Source organism: Schistocerca cancellata, chromosome 5, assembly GCF_023864275.1.
Source record: "Schistocerca cancellata isolate TAMUIC-IGC-003103 chromosome 5, iqSchCanc2.1, whole genome shotgun sequence".
Lineage (NCBI taxonomy): Eukaryota > Metazoa > Arthropoda > Insecta > Orthoptera > Acrididae > Schistocerca > Schistocerca cancellata.
In genome coordinates, this window is record NC_064630.1 from 426639560 (window position 1) to 426660680 (window position 21121).

General features: G+C 39.3%; 1 protein-coding gene across 1 annotated transcript in view; it reads right to left on the bottom strand.

Moving 5' to 3' along the window:
• Positions 1-21121, bottom strand: part of LOC126188280 (mucin-12) — a 303407-nt gene that overhangs the window by 13588 nt on the left and 268698 nt on the right. Inside the window, exon 12 of the mRNA XM_049929864.1 lies at positions 9128-9301. Coding sequence (XP_049785821.1) covers positions 9128-9301 — 174 coding nt within the window. The remainder of the gene's footprint in view (positions 1-9127; positions 9302-21121) is intronic.

Here is a 21121-nt window from a genome sequence, read left to right on the forward strand (position 1 = left end):
TTGCCCCCCCCCCCCCCCCCCCATATCCTCATCCACTGACACCTATCAGCAGAGGATGATATGGCAGTCGTAAGTAACGTTGGGCCTCCTGAGGCCTGTTTGGACAGAGTTTAGTTAGTTTTTACCCATGATCCTTCTTATCCCTCCTAAAGTGGTGTTCTGTCACTCACTCAACCTCCACATCATAGTCCATTCATATCCCAATCCCAATCCCAATCCCTTCCAAAGGGATCATATCCCTATATAAGACTCAGGTGCAAGAGCTGACCAATCCGGCCACCCAACACTCTCTATTCCAGTCCTGTCACAGGACTATCCCACCCCATCAGAGGTCAGGCCACCTGTGAAAGCAGCCATGTCATATCCAAGCTCTGCTGCAATCATTGTTCTGCTTTTTATATTGTTATGATCACCAACCATGTGTCCATGAGGATGAATGGCCAATGGCAAACTATGGCCAAGAGCAAAGTGGACCACCCTGTGGTGCAACATGTAGCTGTACAAAACATACTTGATTTCAATGGCTGATTCACAACCTGGGCCATCTGGATCGGCCATCAGGATCCGCCTCTCCAGCACCAGCTTTTCTGAACTGCGAAGATGAGAATTATTCTTAAACACATTCTACACTCCAAAAATTATTCTGGCCTCAACCTACTGTCCCCACACCCTTCACCCCACTCTTCTGCCACCCCCTGGTTCTTTAACTACCTCACAATTCATATAGCCTCACTCGCATTTTGTGCTGTTCTCTCCTGGTGCATCCACCAGTCTCTTATCCTTCTCTGCTAATTTCCTTTCTGCTCCCCATATTTCTCCTCCCTCTCCCTCCCTCACAGCCTCCCAATGCTGCGCCCGTCAGCCCTGTCCTGCCATCTCTAGTCCTTGCATGCTCCATTAGGCAGTGCCATTTCCTCGTTCTCGACCTGTACCATGCTTATCCCTCCCACTTAACGCTCTGCTTCAGATTGTTGGTCGAATTCGACGCAACTCTGTTGCAGTTTGGCCAGAGTTAGTGATTCCGTGTGTGAGGTGTGCTTGGTCGTGTGAATGTGTTTTCATTTCTCTAGTCATCTTTACAGTGAGTAGCAATCCTTTTCATAATATTGTTAAAATAGGACAAGTCCTAACCATACATAAAGAAAAATTGAATGATGAACCTAGCAGCCACTGTTTAGTTCCATAGTTCCAATGCCGTCTGTATTCAGTTAAACATCATAAAATGAATGGCTACCAAACTAAAATTATTTCTTAGAAGAAATAACATTCTCTCTTCTGCTCAGTGTGCTGATGCTATATATGAGCTCCTTGCTACTACTCTATATCTTGTTGACATGAAATGCCCAGCTATAGGTATTTTTCTTGAGCTCATGAATGCTTCTGACATGCTAAACCATAACATACTCTTGCAAAAGTTGGATTTGTATGGAATACAGGGAACTGGCCATAGCTGGGTCAGCAGTTACATCAAAGAACTAGCACAGTACATTCATATAAACAAAGTCAGTCAGTCACAAATCCTAAAGGTACTGTACTTTACACAAGCCATAAAACAGAGTGTGTCACAGGGCACAGTTTTGACCCCTTGTTATTTCTACTTTATACAAACAAACTTCATTCTACCCTATCCACTAGTAAGGCACTTCTGTTCGCTGACAATACTAACAACCTTATCCCAAATATAGATGAATCTCTCCAGTTAACAACTGATAGAAATACAGCCCAACTAGCCTCATAGGTTGCATCAAACAGACCGATTCTCAATGCAAAAAAGATGCTTACTCCTCACCTCCATTCGGGATAGAACTCTACATATTTCAACAATAACACTAAATGGAAGCAAGGTAGAATTTGTCAATTAGACACGATTTTTAAAGATCCACATCACGGACACATCCACATGGAAAAACCACATTGACATGATTAGTCTCGAGCTAAGTTAAGACTGTTTATGCTCCACTCACTGAAGGATGATCAAATGCCAGCACAATGACATTATGTATTATGCTCTTTTCCATTCAGTATTATGCTCAAATAATTTCTTGGGGTCCTAATACCGAAACAATAAAATTATTTAAACTGTGGGGGAGGGAGAGTGAGAAAGAGAAGCAATTAGAACAATCCTGTAAAAACAGCAAGGAGAAACCTGTAAACAATTCTTTCAAAAACGAAACTTACTGCTTCTCCCTAGTCAACATATATCTGAACTGCTCTTTCACACAATGGAAAAGTCAGGATGGAATAATGACAATATTATGAAAAAGGACAAATTCCTACTCACCATACAGCGGAGATGATGAGTTCGAGACAGGCACAACAAAAAGACTGCTAAATGAGTAAGTTTTTGGACAAAAGGCTTTCCTCTGGACTAGGCAAAAGACACACACACACACACACACACACACACACACACACACACACACACACACACACACACACACACACACAAGTGAATGTGGGCACGCACATGCACACGTGTGCGAACACAGCTCAAACACAACCGCTGTCTCTGGCTGCCGAGAACAGACGATTTGCAACTGTGCATGACAGGAGAAGCAGTCTGAGCGGTGAGGGTAAGGAGGAGGCTGGAGCAAGGAAGGGGAGGGAGAACAGGTGTGCTTGTGGGAGCATAAAGGGATGAGATGGGGGGAAGTACAGCAGACAGGTGCAATCAGAAGGTTAGATGGATGGCAGGGGGAAGGGGGAGGGGAAAGGGAGCAGAAAAAAAGAGATGTAAAAAGAGTGTGGGTGCATTGGTGGAACAGAAAGCTGTGTAGTACTGGATTGGAAACAGGGAAGGGGACGAAGGGCAGTAAATAACGATGGATAAGGCCAGATGGGTTATGGGAACATAGTATATATTGCAAGGAGAGTTGTGACCTGCACAACTCAGAAAAGCTTGTGTTGGTAAGAAGGATGCAGATGGCACAGGCAGTGAAAAAAATCACTGAAGTGAAGAACATTGTGTTGGGCAGCTTGCTCAGCAACTGGGCGAACGAGCTGTTTCTTGGGCATAGTTTGTCAGTGGCCATTTATGCGAACAGACTGTTTGTTGGTTGTAATAGACGGCAAATCATAGAGTAAAACTGAAGTGATATCAGGTGTTCCTCAGGGTAGCATCCTGGGACCTCTGCTGTTCCTGATCTATATAAATGACCTGGGTGACAATCTGAGCAGTTCTCTTAGGTTGTTCGCAGATGATGCTGTAATTTACCGTCTAGAAAGATCATCCGAAGACCAGTATCAGTTGCAAAGCGATTTAGAAAAGATTACTGTATGGTGTGGCAGGTGGCAGTTGACGCTAAATAACGAAAAGTGTGAGGTGATTCACATGAGTTCCAAAAGAAATCCCTTGAAATTCGATTACTCGATAAATAGTACAATTCTCAAGGCTGTCAATTCAACTAAGTACTGGGTGTTAAAATTACGAACAACTTCAGTTGTAAAGACCACATAGATAATATTGTGGGGAACGCGAGCCAAAGGTTGCGTTTCATTGGCAGGACACTTAGAAGATGCAACAAGTCCACTAAAGAGACAGCTTACACTACACTCGTTCGTCCTCTGTTAGAATATTGCTGCGCGGTGTGGGATCCTTACCAGGTGGGATTGACGGAGGACATCGAAAGGGTGCAAAAAAGGGCAGCTCGTTTTGTATTATCACGTAGTAGGGGAGAGAGTGTGGCAGATATGATACGCGAATTGGGATGGAAGTCATTATAGCAAAGACGTTTTTCGTCGCGGCGAGATCTATTTACGAAATTTCAGTCACCAACTTTCTCTTCCGAATGCGAAAATATTTTGTTGAGCCCAACCTACATAGGTAGGAATGATCATCAAAATAAAATAAGAGAAATCAGAGCTCGAACAGAAAGGTTTAGGTGTTCGTTTTTCCCGTGCGCTGTTCGGGAGTGGAATGGTAGAGAGATAGTATAATTGTGGTTCGACGAACCCTCTGCCAAGCACTTAAATGTGAATTGCAGAGTAGTCATGTAGATGTAGATGCCCACATAGAACACAGCATAGTGGTTGTGCCTTAGCTTGTATATCACATGACTGCTTTCCTAGGTAGCCCTGCCATTGATGGGTATGTGATGCTTGTGACAGGACAGGGTTAGGTGGTAGTGCGAGGATGTATGGGACAGGTGTTGCATCTAGTTCTATTAGAGAAATATGAGCCACAAGGCATGAGGTTGGGAGCAGGGTTGGAGTAGGGATGGACCAGGATATTGTGAAGGTTCAGTGGGCACTGGAATACTGCTGTGGGAGGCGTGGGAAGAGTAGTGGGTAGGACTTTCCTCATTTCAAGGTACAGTGAAAGGTAGTCAAAATCCTGGCAGAAAATTTGATTCAGTTGCTCCAGTCGTGGGTGCTACTTCGCCATCTGGATATTTCTTACCAACACAAGATTTTCTGAATTACGCAGGTGGCAACTCTCCCTGCGATATATACTACTATCATGTAATCCTCTGACCTCAGCTTTCATTAGTCACTGTCCTACATCCCTTTCTCTTTCCCCACTCCAGCACTACACAGCCTTCCATTCCACCAATGCATCCAGAGTCTTTTTACTTCTCTCTTTTTCCATTACCTTTTACCTCCCCACTGCCTAATCCCTCGACTGCACGTACCTACCCTACCCTCTCCCCATCTCATCTTATATCTGTATGGTTCCCAAGCAGCAGTTTATAGGGCCCCCCGCCCCCACCCCTAACCTACTATCCCTCCCTCTCCCTGGCCCAGCCTCCTCCTTACCCCCACCCCCAGATTGCTTGACTCATCACACACAGTTGCTTGCAATCTGTCCTTGGCAGCCAGATACAGTGGTTTTTTGTGTGTGTGTGTGTGTGTGTGTGTGTGTGTGTGTGTGTGTGTGTGTGTGTGTGGTGATTTCTATTTGCATGAATGTCTGCTCCAGAAGGTGGCCTACTGGTCGAAAGCTTACTTGTTTAGCAGTCTTTTTGTTGTGGCTGTCTCCACTTATGGTGAGCAGCAATCTATCCTTTTCACAATATTACCCATATTTGAACTGCTCTCGTTTTATAAACTAGAACATCAATGCACTGTACAAGAACAAAATCAGTTCTTCTAAACTGTATACTAAGAGTGTTAAGTGTATGGGAATGAAACTGTGCAATCATCTTCCAAAAGAATTATGACATATTCCAGGAGTGACATTTTTTTAAAAATGTCTTTCAGAGCACTTCTAACAAAGCACTCCTTCTACAGCATACAATACTTTCTTGAATGTACATCATAAATTATATTACATACTTTATTATCTTTCAAAACTACCTTGTTTTATTAGAAATACAGCCTATTTTCCGTTAATGAACTTCAGCCATGTGATTATGACCAGCATAATTAATCAAACCTGGTCTTTCACAATTATGAATAATGTGTAATATATCTTCATGAAACAATGTTGTGGGTACATATCTTTGACCTGTCCCATATTCTACTGCACAATTTTGTACACAACACAATTAAATATTGCTATTAAACGGCCACTGACTTAAAACTGTCAGCAGCATAGCAAAATTACAGCTTTCTGATATTTATACCAAACTTATCAAAATAAATCACTTCTGAGAATTTAGAATCTGAAAATAAATACTGGAATGAGTGAAGGTAGTAACTCCTCATACAGTTGAATCATTTACAGGCATATAAGCAAGACTGAGAATATGACTAAGTTTTGGATGAATCCTTAAGTTAATAGAATACACATATATGCATGCATGCAGCTGCCAATGGCGTTCAGTGTGTATACCTGGAGGATTCATTCAACATTTTGAAGAAGCTATTCCTGCAGATTAAGGCAGTCTTTGGAACAGATGATGCATTTCATCTGGGTTCTGAGGTCACACTTGGGTCACTCCAGTGACTGGCAGAGAGTCTGAGAACAGCAGCCTCATGGAGAGAGTTTCAACGGAGCTCAAAATTTGCAGCATAGTCTCCAGAACTGATCATGGGACCCTCTTTCTGATTCGAGTGGAAGGACTGAACCAGAAACTTCGACAGTTCTGTGAAAAGCTAGGTTGTGATTTCCTGCGCTTGCTCCATTGGGGTGAGAACTGGAGGATCTCCCTAAATGGGTCAGGTGTGCACTACACATCAGAAGCTGCTACACAGGTAGTTGACTGTGGAGTGCACACACGGTTGGTTTATTTTTTTATTTTTAAAGGATATAGTGACTGTCCATCCAGATCAGATAACAACAGCTGTCGGACTCAGAAGTATAAATGTAACATCGAAAAGGATGCCACAAAACTACCACCCAATAATATCCTTGACGTCAATTTGTTGCAGATTCTTAGAACATATTCTGGGCTCAAACATAATGAGCTATTTTGAACAGAATGACTTCCTCCAAGTCAACCAGCTTGGATTCCAGCAACACTGTGGCCTCAGTTGCCTGAGACTGCAGTTGTGTGTGTGTGTGTGTGTGTGTGTGTGTGTGTGTGTGTGTGTGTGTGTGAGTTGCATTTGCATGAGTGTGCGTGTGTGTGTGTGTGTGTGTGTGTGCGTGTGTTTGTCATCTAATTTTGACAAAGGCCTTACTGACCAAAAGCTACATTTGTGACAGTCTCTTTGTTGTGCCTCTCTGCGACTCAGCATCACTGCTATATGGTGATTAGCAACTTTCCTTTTCACACTATTGTTGGAGTCCAAATACATTGATAATGAGTAATCCAATTCATAATTTTATCATATGACACAATGAAAGCTCTAGATCAGGGCAGTCAGGTAGATGTAGTATTTCTTGATTTCCGAAGAGCATTTGACTCAGAACCACATCTACAATATTGTCGAAAGAATGGTCATATGGGGTATCAAGCGAAATTTGTGACAGGATTGAGCATTTTCTGGTAGAGAGGACACAGCATGTTATCCTGCATGGACATTCATTGTCAAATATAGAAGTAACTTCGGGTGTACTCCAGGAAAGTGTGTTGGGACCCTTGCTGTTCCTGTAGTATATAATGGCCTTGCAGACTTTTCGCAGATTATGCAGTTACCTATAATGAAGTAGGGTCTGAAAGCAGCTGCATAAGTATTCTGGCATATCTTGATAAGGTTTCAAAGTGGTGCAACTTGCTTTAGATGTTCTAAAATGTAAAACTGTACACTTCAAAAATGAAAAATACAGAGGATACTATGACCTATGACTATAATATCAATGGACCGCCATTGGTATTGGCCACCTTATACAAATACCTGTGTGTAACAATTTGCAAGAAAATGAAATACAAAGATCACATAGGCTCAGTCATGGGTAAAACAGGTGGTAGACTTCAGTTTATTGGTAGGAAACTGGGGAGATGCAATCATTCTGCAAAGGAGACTGGTTACAAATCACTTGCATGACCCATTCTAGAATATTACTCAAGTGTGTGGGACCTGTACCAAATAGGACTAACACAGGTATTGTAGGTATACAGAGAAGGGCAGCATGAACAGTCACAGGTTTCTTTGACCTGTGTGAGGGTGTCACAGAGATGCTGAAGAAACTGAACTGGCAGACTCTTTACAACAGACGTAAACTATCCTGAGAAAGCCTACTCACAAAGACTCAAGAATTGGCTTTAATTGATGATTCTATGAATATACTACAACCCTCTAAGGATTGTGAGGACAAGATTAGATTAATTACAGTGCATGCAGAGGCATTTAAACAATCATTCTTCCTGTGCTCCATACACAAATGGAATGGTAGGAAAACCGAAAAACCGACACAATCACATACACTTCACAGTGGTTTGCAAAGTATAGATGTAGAATAGTTAGGTTCCTCTTATCCCGGAGTCTGAGTGAACTCCTTTTTAACCTTTCTCAATCTATCCATCTTTCCACTCTGAGAATGACACAAATAGTTAAGAAAGCTAGGAAAATTTATTGTATTTTTATATGCTCCTATCAGCAGTACTTAGAATTGCATCTCCTGAAGGTAAGATCCTATCAGTCATTCTCTCTTCTCATAATTTTTTTAATTTTCGCAAGCGAATTATAAAATTTTTCTTCTTCTGCATATTAAAAACAAATGTTTATGTTTTATTAATGCTGATGATGTCTGATGTCTTTATGGGCGTTATAATATTGCAATAATATCTTTAACTTCCAGCATATGACATTCCAATAGACTTAACATCTCAGAAACATTACTTGCACATTTTAGTTGTCTCCACAGATAGTTCTGAGTCCTCAGTATTGTGAGCATGATTGTGTACATGTGTCACACATTGTGGAGTATTTTGCCCTAGTAGTTGAATAGAATAATTGCACTGTAATAACAATTAATTTTAGCATTAAAAATATCATCAAAGGCAAGAATATGTGAAATTTTAAGTTTGTTGGGAAATACTTTCTTTATTATAAATGTGGTGCAAGCAATGCATTTGGAGTTGACTGGGCACATGCTGCTCATGGTGTTTTCACTGAGAGCAGTCCAGGAGTGCAGTCATGATGGCAATAAAGTGAAGTATTTGTTAGAATCATGATTTTCTTCTTGCCAAACTAGCTGCCTAGACTTAAAACTAAAATAGCACAATATAAGTGTATTTTCAATTCTTCGTTTGTGTATTATCTGGTTTAAGGATTATTTGGGCATAAAAAAAAGAGCTAACATCACGCTGAATATATGTTTGAAAAAATCTTGCATTTTTCGATTATCTATGCAGCTTTTCCCCCACATTAACCTGAAAAATCAGGAGTACATTAACTCATTAACTGGTACCAAACACTGGTCTCAGACAACATGAAAGTGAGCCAGTCAACTATGATATTTTGGCTTTTACATAAACACCTGATAGACACCAAATGCTGGGTAGCATTACAGTTTGCAGCCAGTCATTGGTGAATTAATTAAAGGTTCATGATGTGCCTAATTATTACCTTATCATCACCAGGTACTCTTGGCTGTACTGAGCTGCTTTAGCAGCTCAAGAATGCCATTGCAATGTTGAATAAGTGAGGTTCATGTAAGTGCCGATGCTGCTTGTGCATCAATAACAACAAAAAAATACTTGTAAGTGACAGCTCTTTCTCATTCATTACAAATGTATAAAAAACCATTAAATCATAAAATACAAAATACATACAAAAGTATAAGAAAAATATTGTTTACCTTTTGTTCCTTACGGAAAGCTTTCTCATGTGATTTAGAACTATTTTTATGTTCATCCACACGAGTTGACCCATCATATTCTTCAGTTCCAGTGTTCATGAAATATGATGGGGAATTACTTGCAGATGAAAATTCAGAGAATCGTGGTGTGTCATCTAGCCACTTGTTAATATCCTAAAAGAAAAGAAAAAAAACTTATTTGACCTAACGTGATGTGGTATGATACCAGTATTACAATAAAAAGTAAAACAAAATTAAACAAGTGACTGTAAGTGTCATCTCTTAAATTTTATTAATCATATTGCAGATTCTTCCAATATTATTTGACCTACCATGGTGTGGTATGATACCAGTATTGCAATACAAAGCAGAACAAAATTAAAAAAGTGACTGTAAGTGTCGTCTATTAAATTTGATTAATCATATTGTAGATTCTTTCAATAAAACTTGTTTATGTCCCTTCACAAAGATGTATAATGATTGCTGCTATACTTTAAATGTCATGTGCAATGTCAGTAAGGCTTTCACTAAATGTGTTAATCACTTTTAAGGAACAGTAGGTTAGTACTCTTTCCCCACAAACACCTGTCAATCCATTTCTTGGAAAAAAAAAAAAAAAAAAAAAAGGAGAAGAAAAGAAAAAAAAAAAAAAAGAAAATATCATCAAGGTTCCATTCACATTAAGAGGAATACAATCTTTTCTTGCTGTGTCTAATCTCATTAGCCTCCCAATGGCAGCTGCAATATGAATTCCTGTAGATATTGATGTTCTGGTCAATCAGGTTTAAACTCTCACCTTCAATAATAATAATAATAATAATAATAATGAAATTATCATGCAGCATTTGTTGTTATGACAAACACACAAATAAACAAAAATAAGGGATATCACTTTAAATTTAAAGTTGCCTTCTCACCAGAATACAATTTGTACTTCATTAAAATGTGTAATCAGAAATGTCTAACCATAGGCCCTACATATACCCATATATCCACTGACTGGAGTTTAAAGCTGTAGGGGAAGACATATTACAATCGGAATTGTCATTTTAGACAGCACAAATAAAATTTCATGATTTTTGTGAAAGATGGGGTACAAAACTGTGCCTTTTGATCTTTAGCATCCTAATTTGAAAGATTTTTCTTCATTGATACATATTTAGCTTGGTAAATTTGCGCTTGATTATAATGTACATGTAAATTTCCAACAAAAGGGCATAAATTAACATAAACTAAAGAAAAATTTGGTCAAAAAGTGGTTTAATGCTAACAATTTTCTTTATATTCTGTCTTTATTATCAAACACCGAAAACACATCGTAAAAAATGTAAAAAGCTTCAATCAAATCCTGCCTCTCCCAAAAATCATTCTTCCACATGCTTTCTGGCCCCTACTATGTCTGCCTCGTTTCTCAGGAGTACACACTTTGCCAGAACCCTTTGGCCCTTCTTTCACACCACCTCTCTCTCTATGGACTGTCCATTACATGGCTACTTTTGAACTTGCATTGACTCTTAAATAAGCTTTCATATTTCTGATGTTTAGATTTTACAAGTAAGTGATGGTTCACCATACTTTTTCTGACCAGTTTATCAGTTCCAAAAATGACGCTGCATACGGATTTACTGTAGATGTCTTCCTAGGGTGAACAGATAGGTCTACTGGTGTATCATCATCTTCATTCCTCAATTCAGTTACCTTCTGGAACTCTGCTTTCCTTTCTTCTTGGTCTTCTGTGCATAAAAGAGGCTGAATCACCATTTCACTAAATGTGAACCACAATCAACATTACATTGTTGGCAAAACAATATACACTACTGTTTTCTTCTGTGATTTTAGCAACTCCAGTTGATAAAGAATGTCGTGGGATTCTTCAATCCAAGAGAATTTTGATTTGATAGTAAACCAATAGGGATAGTAAACAGCAAAAATGTATTCCACAAGTAGTTGTAATGCCATCAAGTTGTTGCTTTTAAGGCCATGTTTTCAAAGCCATATTAGACAAATCCTATTTGCAGTGGTTAACCACCAAGAGTAGCTTGCTGGACCAATTTCTAATACTGCCGTATCAGTTGGAAATGCACCTGCCCTTATCGCCTGAGTTATCCTGTAATCAAGAAACGACGGACTGATTTCAAGTTCTGTTGCATTATCAAGCATGTGCCAAATTACCACTCCACTTGCTGCTAGACAAAGTTTTCCCATTCAATTGTCTGATCAAGTGGCCCAAAGATACTCATTTGTAAACCAACCAGACGAGTTTACGATTCAGCCTTGTCTTAACCCTATGCTTGACTATTCCTTCCCAATCAGTGTTAAAATTCATTCAGTCAATGCCATTAGGCTGCAAACTTCTACCAATGCTGTTTTTCTTTTAAAAAATCGACTAGATGGTTATCAATATCTTCAGCAGTTTTCCCTGTCATTAAGTCATTCTCTGGAGTAAAATGGCAAAGATACCTTGCACCTGGCTGACTGCAAACAGTGTAATGCTCTTCTTTCATAGCCGGCCGCAGTGGCTGTGCGGTTCTGGCGCTGCAGTCCGGAACCGCGGGACTGCTACGATCGCAGGTTCGAATCCTGCCTCGGGCATGGGTGTGTGTGATGTCCTTAGGTTAGTTAGGTTTAAGTAGTTATAAGTTCTAGGGGACTTATGACGTAAGATGTTGAGTCCCATAGTACTCAGAGCCATTTGAACCATTTTTTTCTTCTTTCATAATACTTGGAAAACTTGAGTTACCTGCTTGTAACATAACTTCAGTCGAATCTTGGCATCCATCAAAGAAGATACATTCAATCTTGCCTATCCTGCATCAATCATGAAATTCTCCATCAAGTGATTCATGAGTTTCCCTTGGGCCCTTTTTACTTTATTGTGATCAACCGTGAGTCTCCTTCAATAATTAATACAGCACCCAATATGCAGCTGTTGTAGTACATAGAATGACACCATAACTAATACTTTGCACTGCAACATTGCACAATTGTAGCATAATATGCTAACTTGTACTTAAAAGTAGTGGGCACATCAGAATCATCACATGATATCTGCAACGGATCTTCAGAATATTCAGTTGCCTCTTCACCTTATTTTGGAGAAAAGAATTTCATTTCACTGTGATAATAATTCTTCCTTCATTTTCTGCTTATATTCAAAACTATTTTTAATTCATTTTCTTGTCTCTTCTGCTTTTTAATTTGTCTTCTGTGCTAAGGTAGACCTGGCAACCCAATTTGATGCCAGACCCTCAAATTCTCAAGATAGCTTAATCTCACATTTGCAAACAGAGGATGTCAAGGTGATTGTCTAATGTTGCTATGAAAGCCTGTTTCATTTCCACTTTTCCTCTTCCAAGTGATATGTTTTGGCCTTTTCCCAGTTTTCCTCTACCTTCTTTAGGACTGTGACTCTAGATAGAACGACTATTTGCTAGTTGCCACTTTTCAAGCACTTTTGGATAAATATCCTTTGCAAGAGTGGCCGCTGGGTAATTTCTGACATTCTATCCACTCTGCTCTCTTAGTGGAAGCGCATATCTTACATCACACAGAGTTGGGAGTTCAGAAAGCAGCATTTCTTGAAATGTTCAAACAAAGTTACTCATATGAGTGATAGTTGCCAGCCTTGTATCCTGTTTACTAGCCAGTTTCGAATTTTCAGGTTTTGAAAGTGAAAGAAACTATTTGTGCTTGGAAAAAGAAAAACTAGAAATTTCACTATCTGTGTGATATTAAGAAAAAGACACTCTGGTGCAAGTGAATATTGCTATTTTAAAAACTTTTATGAGTGGTTTAAAATGATTATAGATTTTATAGTATATTCTTATCCTTAGAGTAGAAGTACAGACAGAAATAAAGGTAAGACGACACATCTTGAAAGAAGACATTTGAGCGAATTTAACATGATATGTCAAAATATCATGAAACTGAAGTACCTATTTACCAACAAAACAATGTAACTGCCATTTCTTGTAAATATAATTGGGAATTGCTAACCAAAACAAAACTTTGTGAACTCCTCATTTTTTTGAAAAATGAAGTCAAAATTTCTGACATGCCCTAATGTTAGAGCTACTTTGTCATCAATGGAAAGAAGAATACCACAGCTGGATGGCTGTTTTTATGGACCACAACATGTTGGCCACCATTTCAAGCACTTTTCCTTCCAATGGTTCATGAAACTTTGATTCAAGAACAACATTAAATCTTACATGGGAACAGTATCATGCAATATATTGTGTTGCCCACAAAATTCTTACATTGCTGTGTCTGTCTGCTAGTTTCCCTGATATCAACAGGCACTGGTAACCATCTGAATGTGACAACCTTCTGTCCTATTTATAGCAGGAGAAACAAGTCCTGTATATTTCAAATAATTTTCTTTGTTGCATTGGTATGTTGAATTTCTTGGAGGGCATTAAGATAATTTCGTGAATTCCCTCTACACTGATCTCATATCTGCTCCATCAAGGTGAACAATAGTTACCACACTAAGGAGAAAAGGGATTCAAATTCACATCTAGCCCTTGTGATTTAGTTTCTTAGAGGTTTCCCTAAACTGATTATGGACAATGTCAGCACAGATTCCTTGAAAAGGACATGGGGACAATTCCTCCCTGATCTTTGCCCTACCCATGCTTGTATTCTGTATCTCATCATTGAGATTTAGATTCAGATTCAGTTTTTGTTCCACAGACCCAAAATTCATCTTGTTTATAATGTAATAGAACCAATGCTGAAAATTGTGTTAGTGTTCAAACACATTAGACCCTTGAGTAACATTCAGCTGACATCCTTTTAATAGTTCCTTTGGATACTGTCCAGGCCATCATAAATATTAAAATCTCGGTGTAGTCATTGGATTGCAAATTTTCAAACACTTTTTGCAAGGATGGAAGGGTCTACAGAGAGATCAGTGATGAACAATGACCACACAGTAGGGCTGCAATATATACTTTGGAGTGTGGAGGAGTACACTTCACTGGCTATATGGGACATATAGTATTTATTTATTTACTCGTCAAGTTCCGTAGGACCAAATTGAGGAGCAAATCTCCAAGGTCATGGAACGTGTCAGTACATGCAACACAACATAAACATAATAACAGATAAAAATAAATGTTCATGAACCTTAAAAAAAGTCAGTACATAAGTTTAAGTAAACGCTATCAGCAATACAATAAAAATCAGCCTAATTTTTCAATGAACTCCTCGACAGAATAGGAGGAGTGACCCATGAGGAAACTTTTCAGTTTCGATTTGAAAGCGCATGGATTACTGCTAAGATTTTTGAATGGATGTCGACAAATGTTCGTGAACTAACACCACTTATTGCCCGAACAGCCCGTTTCTTCTGAGTCAAAAATATCCTTTTAGAATGGGAAGAGTTACCCCAAAATACAATACCATAAGACAATAGCAAATGAAAATAAGCAAAGTAGACCAATTTTCGTGTCGAACAATCACTCACTTCTGATACCGTTCGAATAGCAAAAATGGCAGTATTAAGTCTTTGAACAAGATCCTGAACTTGGGCTTTCCACGACAGCTTACTATCTATCTGAAAACCTAGAAATTTGAACTGTTCAGTTTCACTAATCGTATGCCTGTTTTGTAAAATTAAAATGTCAGGTTTTGTTGAATTGTGTGTTAGAAACTGTAAAAACTGAGTTTTACTGTGGTTTAACATTAGTTTATTTTCTACAAGCCATGAACTTATGTCATGAACTGTACCATTTGAAACAGTGCCAATGTTGCACACAGCTACCTTTATTACCAAGCTACTGTCATCAGCAAACAGAAATATTTTAGAATCACCTGCAATACTAGAGGGCATATCATTTATATAAATAACAGGAGTGACCTTATTACTGATCCCTGGGGCATCCCCCCCCCCCCCCCCCCCCTCCAATTAACTTGTGCCACACTCAGACCCCACATCAATGCCACTCTTAACACTGTGGATAATGACCTTTTTCTGTGTCTTGTTAAAGTAAGAGGTGAACCAATTGTGAGCTACTCCCCAAATTCCATACTGGTCCAACTTCTGGAGTAGTATTTTGTGAACAACACAATCAAATGCCTTAGTTAAATCAAAAAAGATGCCTAGCATTCGAAACCTTTTGTTTAATCCATGCAGCACCTCACACACAAAAGAGAATATAGCATTTTCAGTTGTTAAACGACTTCTAAATCTGAACTGCACATTTGATAGCAAATCGTGTGATATAAAATGATCAATTATCCTTACATACATAGCCTTTTCAAGAACTTTTGCAAACACTGATGGCATAGTAATAGGTCTAAAATTATCTACATTATCCCTTTCACCCTTTTTATAAAGCGGATTTACTACCGAGTACTTTAATCGCTCAGGAAACTGACCATTCCTAAAGGAAAAATTACAAATATGGCAAAATACAGTAACATGTGCAGCACAGTACTTTAATATTCTGATAGACGCTCCATCATAACCATGAGAGTCCTTAGTCTTCAGTGATTCAATTACTGACTTGATCTCCCTTTTGTCTGTATCACAGAGGAGTATTTCAGACACCAATCTCAGAAAGGCATTCGCCAAGAAAGTTATACGATTTCCTGCAGAAACTAAATTTTTATTTAATTCAACAGATATGCTCAGAAAATGATTGTTAAATATTGTACATATAACTGATTTATCAGTAACAGAAATATTTTTACTGCGAACTGACTTTATATTGTCGACCTTGTGCTGCTGACCAGACACTTCCTTCACAACGGACCATATGGTTTTAATTTTATCCTGTGAATTGGCTATTCTATTTGCATACCACATACTCCTTGCCTTCCTTATAACATTTTTAATCACATTACAATACTGTTTGTAATGGGCTACTGTAGCTTGATTGTGACTACTTCTAACACTTTGATATAATTCCCGCTTTGTTCTACATGATATCCTTATCCCGCAAGTCAGCCACTAATCAGTAATGGAGCTCTATAACATATGACGTGTCTGTAAGTCCCTGGAAAGAAAGGCTGGAAGGGAAGCTAACTGATAAAGTTGTTGCCAGCTTCTTTGTCAAGGGCTTCATGGAATGTCACGCAAAATGAACAAAGTGTTACCAATATGGAATATACACTGGAGCAGCAAATGCTTCCAAGACTGACATGAGAGGTAGAGATGCTGAGTGTTCTTATCACGGACAAATATGTCTCATTCTCTTTTAGCTTCCTCCTCACTAACTTCATCTCATCTAAGGGTGCATAAATGCCGTAGTACACGGGTATCAGTCTCTTTCTTGTTGATCTTATGCAGTCAGATTTACAGGGTCCTTGACTATAGAACAGGCCTCAATTTTTAAGCATAGATCCTGAATCAATTTGCATACAGTTGTAGTATGAGAGTCATATTATTTGTGAGATTTTATTTTATCCTTCACCATGTCCTTTAATTGAGAGTATCAAGCAAAAACCACAGAACTCAGGAAATTAAACATAGAAGATGATGTGACTTACCAAATGAAAGTGCTGGCAGGTCAACAGAGACACAAACGAACGCAAACATACACACAAAATTCAAGCTTTCGCAACAAACTGTTGCCTCATCAGGAAAGAGGGAAGGAGAGGGAAAGACGAAAGGATGTGGGTTTTAAGGGAGAGGGTAAGGAGTCATTCCAGTCCCAGGAGCGGAAAGACTTACCTTAGGGGGAAAAAGGGACGGGTATACACTCGCGCACACACACACACACACACACACACACACACACACATATATATAAAATAGAGGGAAACATTCCACAGGCAGACAGTGTTTGTTGGTAATGAGGATCACCCTGTGGCTAAACATGCCTTGGTGCACGGCCAGCACATCTAGGCACAGTGTTACACCGTCCGGATTATCTGGATACTTCCCACTAACACCAACCTGTCAGAACTCCGGAGATGGGAACTTGCCCTTCAGCATATCCTCTCTTCTCGCTATCCGCCAGGCCTCAATCTCCGCTAATTTCTAATTTCAATTTGCCGCCGCTCATACCTCACCTGTCTTTCAACAACATCTTTGCCTCTGTACTTCCGCCTCGACTGACATCTCTGCCCAAACTCTTTGCCTTTGAATATGTCTGCTTGTGTCTGTATATGTGGGGATGGATATGTGTGTGTGTGCGAGTGTATACCTGTCCTTTTTTCCCCCTAAGGTAAGTCTTTCCGCTCCCGGGATTGGAATGACTCCTTACCCTCTCCCTTAAAACCCAAATCCTTTCGTCTTTCCCTCTCCTTCCCTCTTTCCTGATGAGGCAACCGTTGGTTACGAAAGCTTGAATTTTGTGTGTATGTTTGAGTTTGTTTGTGTGTCTATCGACCTGCCAGCGCTTTTGTTTGGTGTGTGTGTCTAAAAAGAAAGATGATGAGACTTACCAAACAAAAGCGCTGGCAGGTCGATAGACACACAAACAAACACAAACATACACACAAAATTCTAGCTTTCGCAACCAACGGTTGCCTCATCAGGAAAGAGGGAAGGAGAGGGAAAGACAAAAGGATTTGGGTTTTAAGGGAGAGGGTAAGGAGTCATTCCAATCCCGGGATCGGAAAGACTTACCTTAGGGGGAAAAAAGGACAGGTATACACTCGCACGCACACACACACACACACACACACACACACACACACACATATCCATCCGCATATACACAGACACAAGCAGACATTATATATATATATATATATATTTAAAAAGAAAGATTATGAGACTTACCAAACAAAAGTGCTGGCAGGTCGATAGACACACAAACGAACACAAACATACACACAAAATCTAGCTTTCGCAACCAACGGTTGCCTCGTCAGGAAAGAGGGAAGGAGAAGGAAAGACAAAAGGATATGGGTTTTAAGGGAGAGGGTAAGGAGTCATTCCAATCCCGGGAGCGGAAAGACTTACCTTAGGGGGAAAAAAGGACAGGTATACACTCGTGCACACACACACATATCCATCCATACATACAAGACACAAGCAGACATTGACAAATGTCTGCTTGTGTCTTGTATGTATGGATGGATATGTGTGTGTGTGCACGAGTGTATACCTGTCCTTTTTTCCCCCTAAGGTAAGTCTTTCCGCTCCCGGGATTGGAATGACTCCTTACCCTCTCCCTTAAAACCCATATCCTTTTGTCTTTCCTTCTCCTTCCCTCTTTCCTGACGAGGCAACCGTTGGTTGCGAAAGCTAGATTTTGTGTGTATGTTTGTGTTCGTTTGTGTGTCTATCGACCTGCCAGCACTTTTGTTTGGTAAGTCTCATAATCTTTCTTTTTAAATATATTTTTCCCACGTGGAATGTTTCCCTCTATTATATTCATATATATATATATATATATATATATATATATATATATATAACTTTATCAGTTAGCTTCCCTTCCAGCCTTTCTTTCCAGGGGCTTACAGACACGTCATATGTTATAGAGCTCCATTACTGATTAGTGGCTGACTTGCGGGATAAGGATATCATGTAGAACAAAGCGGGAATTATATCAAAGTGTTAGAAGTAGTCACAATCAAGCTACAGTAGACCATTATATATATACACACAAAGACTTGCTACTGAGAAGAATGAATGATGGTGACAAGTCTGTTAAATAATAGCAAGACGGTAGATATTTGGCATGCATTGGAATTAACATATTTAGAAGATGCCATTAAGCTGGCAAGGAAGGAAGATAAAGAGTTAATGTTGTGTTGACAATAAGGTCATTAGAGATGCAGCCCAAGCTTGTCTTGGAGAAGTGCTGGGAAGAAACCATCCCAGAATTCACCTACAGCGAATTAGAGAAATCATGGAAACTAAAACTAGATGGCAGACCGGTATTTGAACAACCTCTCCTCTCAAATACAAGTCTTATTACACAAGTAATACATTTCAAGATGACATTATTTTGTATCACTTTTCATCTACCAACTAAATACAGATTCCTTCACCTCTGCACAATAAATAATTATCTGTAAACAGAGGGACATTCTAAAGCTGTCAAACTGTGAGTACATTGATTTTCAGTATTGTTTTATTGGTGTTGCAGCTTTTTGTAACAATATCTACGAAAAATGCAAAAAATAAGAGGTAAGCAGACAGAGTGTGCCACTTTGATGGAAACACCATGAAGAGGGGCTCATAAGGTAGGCTCCAACATATATCAACCATTTTTGCTACACTTAAAAATGCAGTTGGAGCTATGAACAATGACTGTTGAGTTAGGCTCATTCTATATACCTAGTTATGAATTCTCCGACAGTCAATAAGTGTTCAGCAGGGTTCTGAGCACTCTACTGTGAATGTCATAGCCAGTATAAGCATTAAACATGATTGTAGCATGTTAATTAGTGAATGTTTATTCCATTTGTTGTGAGATGTCATGGATAATGATGATGGTGGTAAGCGACAAATTCTACATACCGTAAGTAAGCGAGGCATAATTAGCAAGATACACACATATGTACATACCACAACTGTCGCTGGGATCTGGTAAGACTGCAGTCTCGACCGTTGGCTTGACCTGCATGGACCACCACTGCCCATGAATTGGACTGTTACAGGGAATATGTCATATATTGAGTTGTCTACTATGACATTTCATTTGGGCTTCAGTGTCTCTTATGTTGAAAAATACACAGGAACGAAGATAAATTAGGTTCACTAACTGTATATATGAATGTGAAAGGAAAGTTGCTTTTTCACCGGCATCCTACACTTTAGGCACTTGCATGCATTGTCAGAGTATTAGTACAAAGGGGCAGTTTGGATGTCAAGAGGACGAGGAAAGTGACTGCAACTGACAGAGCACATGAAAAAAAAACTATTCTGGCTGTTGTGCTTATCAGTCTACCTGCTGGCAAGAGAGACATCCCAAAGAATGTGTGATCAGCCAGATGAATGTTATCTGCATCTTGCAGTGACACAAATTATACCTTTCTTATTAGTCATCAGAGCTTGTACTAGAAGGCTATGGTTTCAAATATTTTATACAATTTTGCTGGTTTGCTCTGTAACACATGAGACATGATACTACAGGGTGTATACACTGACAAGGAAAAAAAATTCTCAGATTTTTCCGCTATTCCCCAGTTAAAAATACATTTTCTCCTAGGTGAAAAGACATTTTCTCTGTGTTAAGTGATAGTATAATTTCCGTCCGAACTGCAAAACTTATCAATCCTTTGAATTGTTATGGTTTTATACACAGGTGTAGAATTTCCCGGCATTTTAGAAAACGAAACTCAGGGAAAAAAGACACATTTCGGAAATATTTTTGATGTGCAACAATATGTATGCTGCGTATTTTAGTATTACGAAAGTATACATTGGACTTCCACCAAACACCACAATTACTTTCCGAATCATTGAAATCGAGATTGTGATGCGCTTTTGTAAGCCAGTCATAGCTCATACCATGTGATCTCGCCAGCCAATGACAGCGGATATTCAGAGCATAGGACACATGATGGAGTCAGCCAACAGCAACATCACTGTTAAGTAGCACGAACACACAAACAGGGAAAGTTAATAGTTTAAATTAATATACATAGTGATGCTACAAGAAAAACAAAGCTTTCACATATAACATTGGTCTTTAAGGTTAATAAGCTGCAAGAAAAGCTAAGCTTTCGCATATAATGTTGATCTAATTTGCGCGTGTTACACTTCAACATATATCGCACAAATGTGCCAGCCAAATTTTTATAATGACATAAATGTCTGATCTTCAGGGTTCAAAATTCTTCTAAATACCTTGTCATCAAAGAGTTGATTTGAGGTGCTGCCAGCACTTCCGCTTAAGAAGGTGAGGAAGCCAAGTCAACTGGGTGTCAAAAACCAGTCCTAAGAATCGATATGTCTCCACTACAGTAAGTGGATCATCATGAAGGTAAAGATCTGGGTCCGGATGAACGGTACGAGGCCGGCCGACAGAAGTGCACGACGCACCACTTTGAGGCTTAAAACTGGAACATGTGGGATAGAGC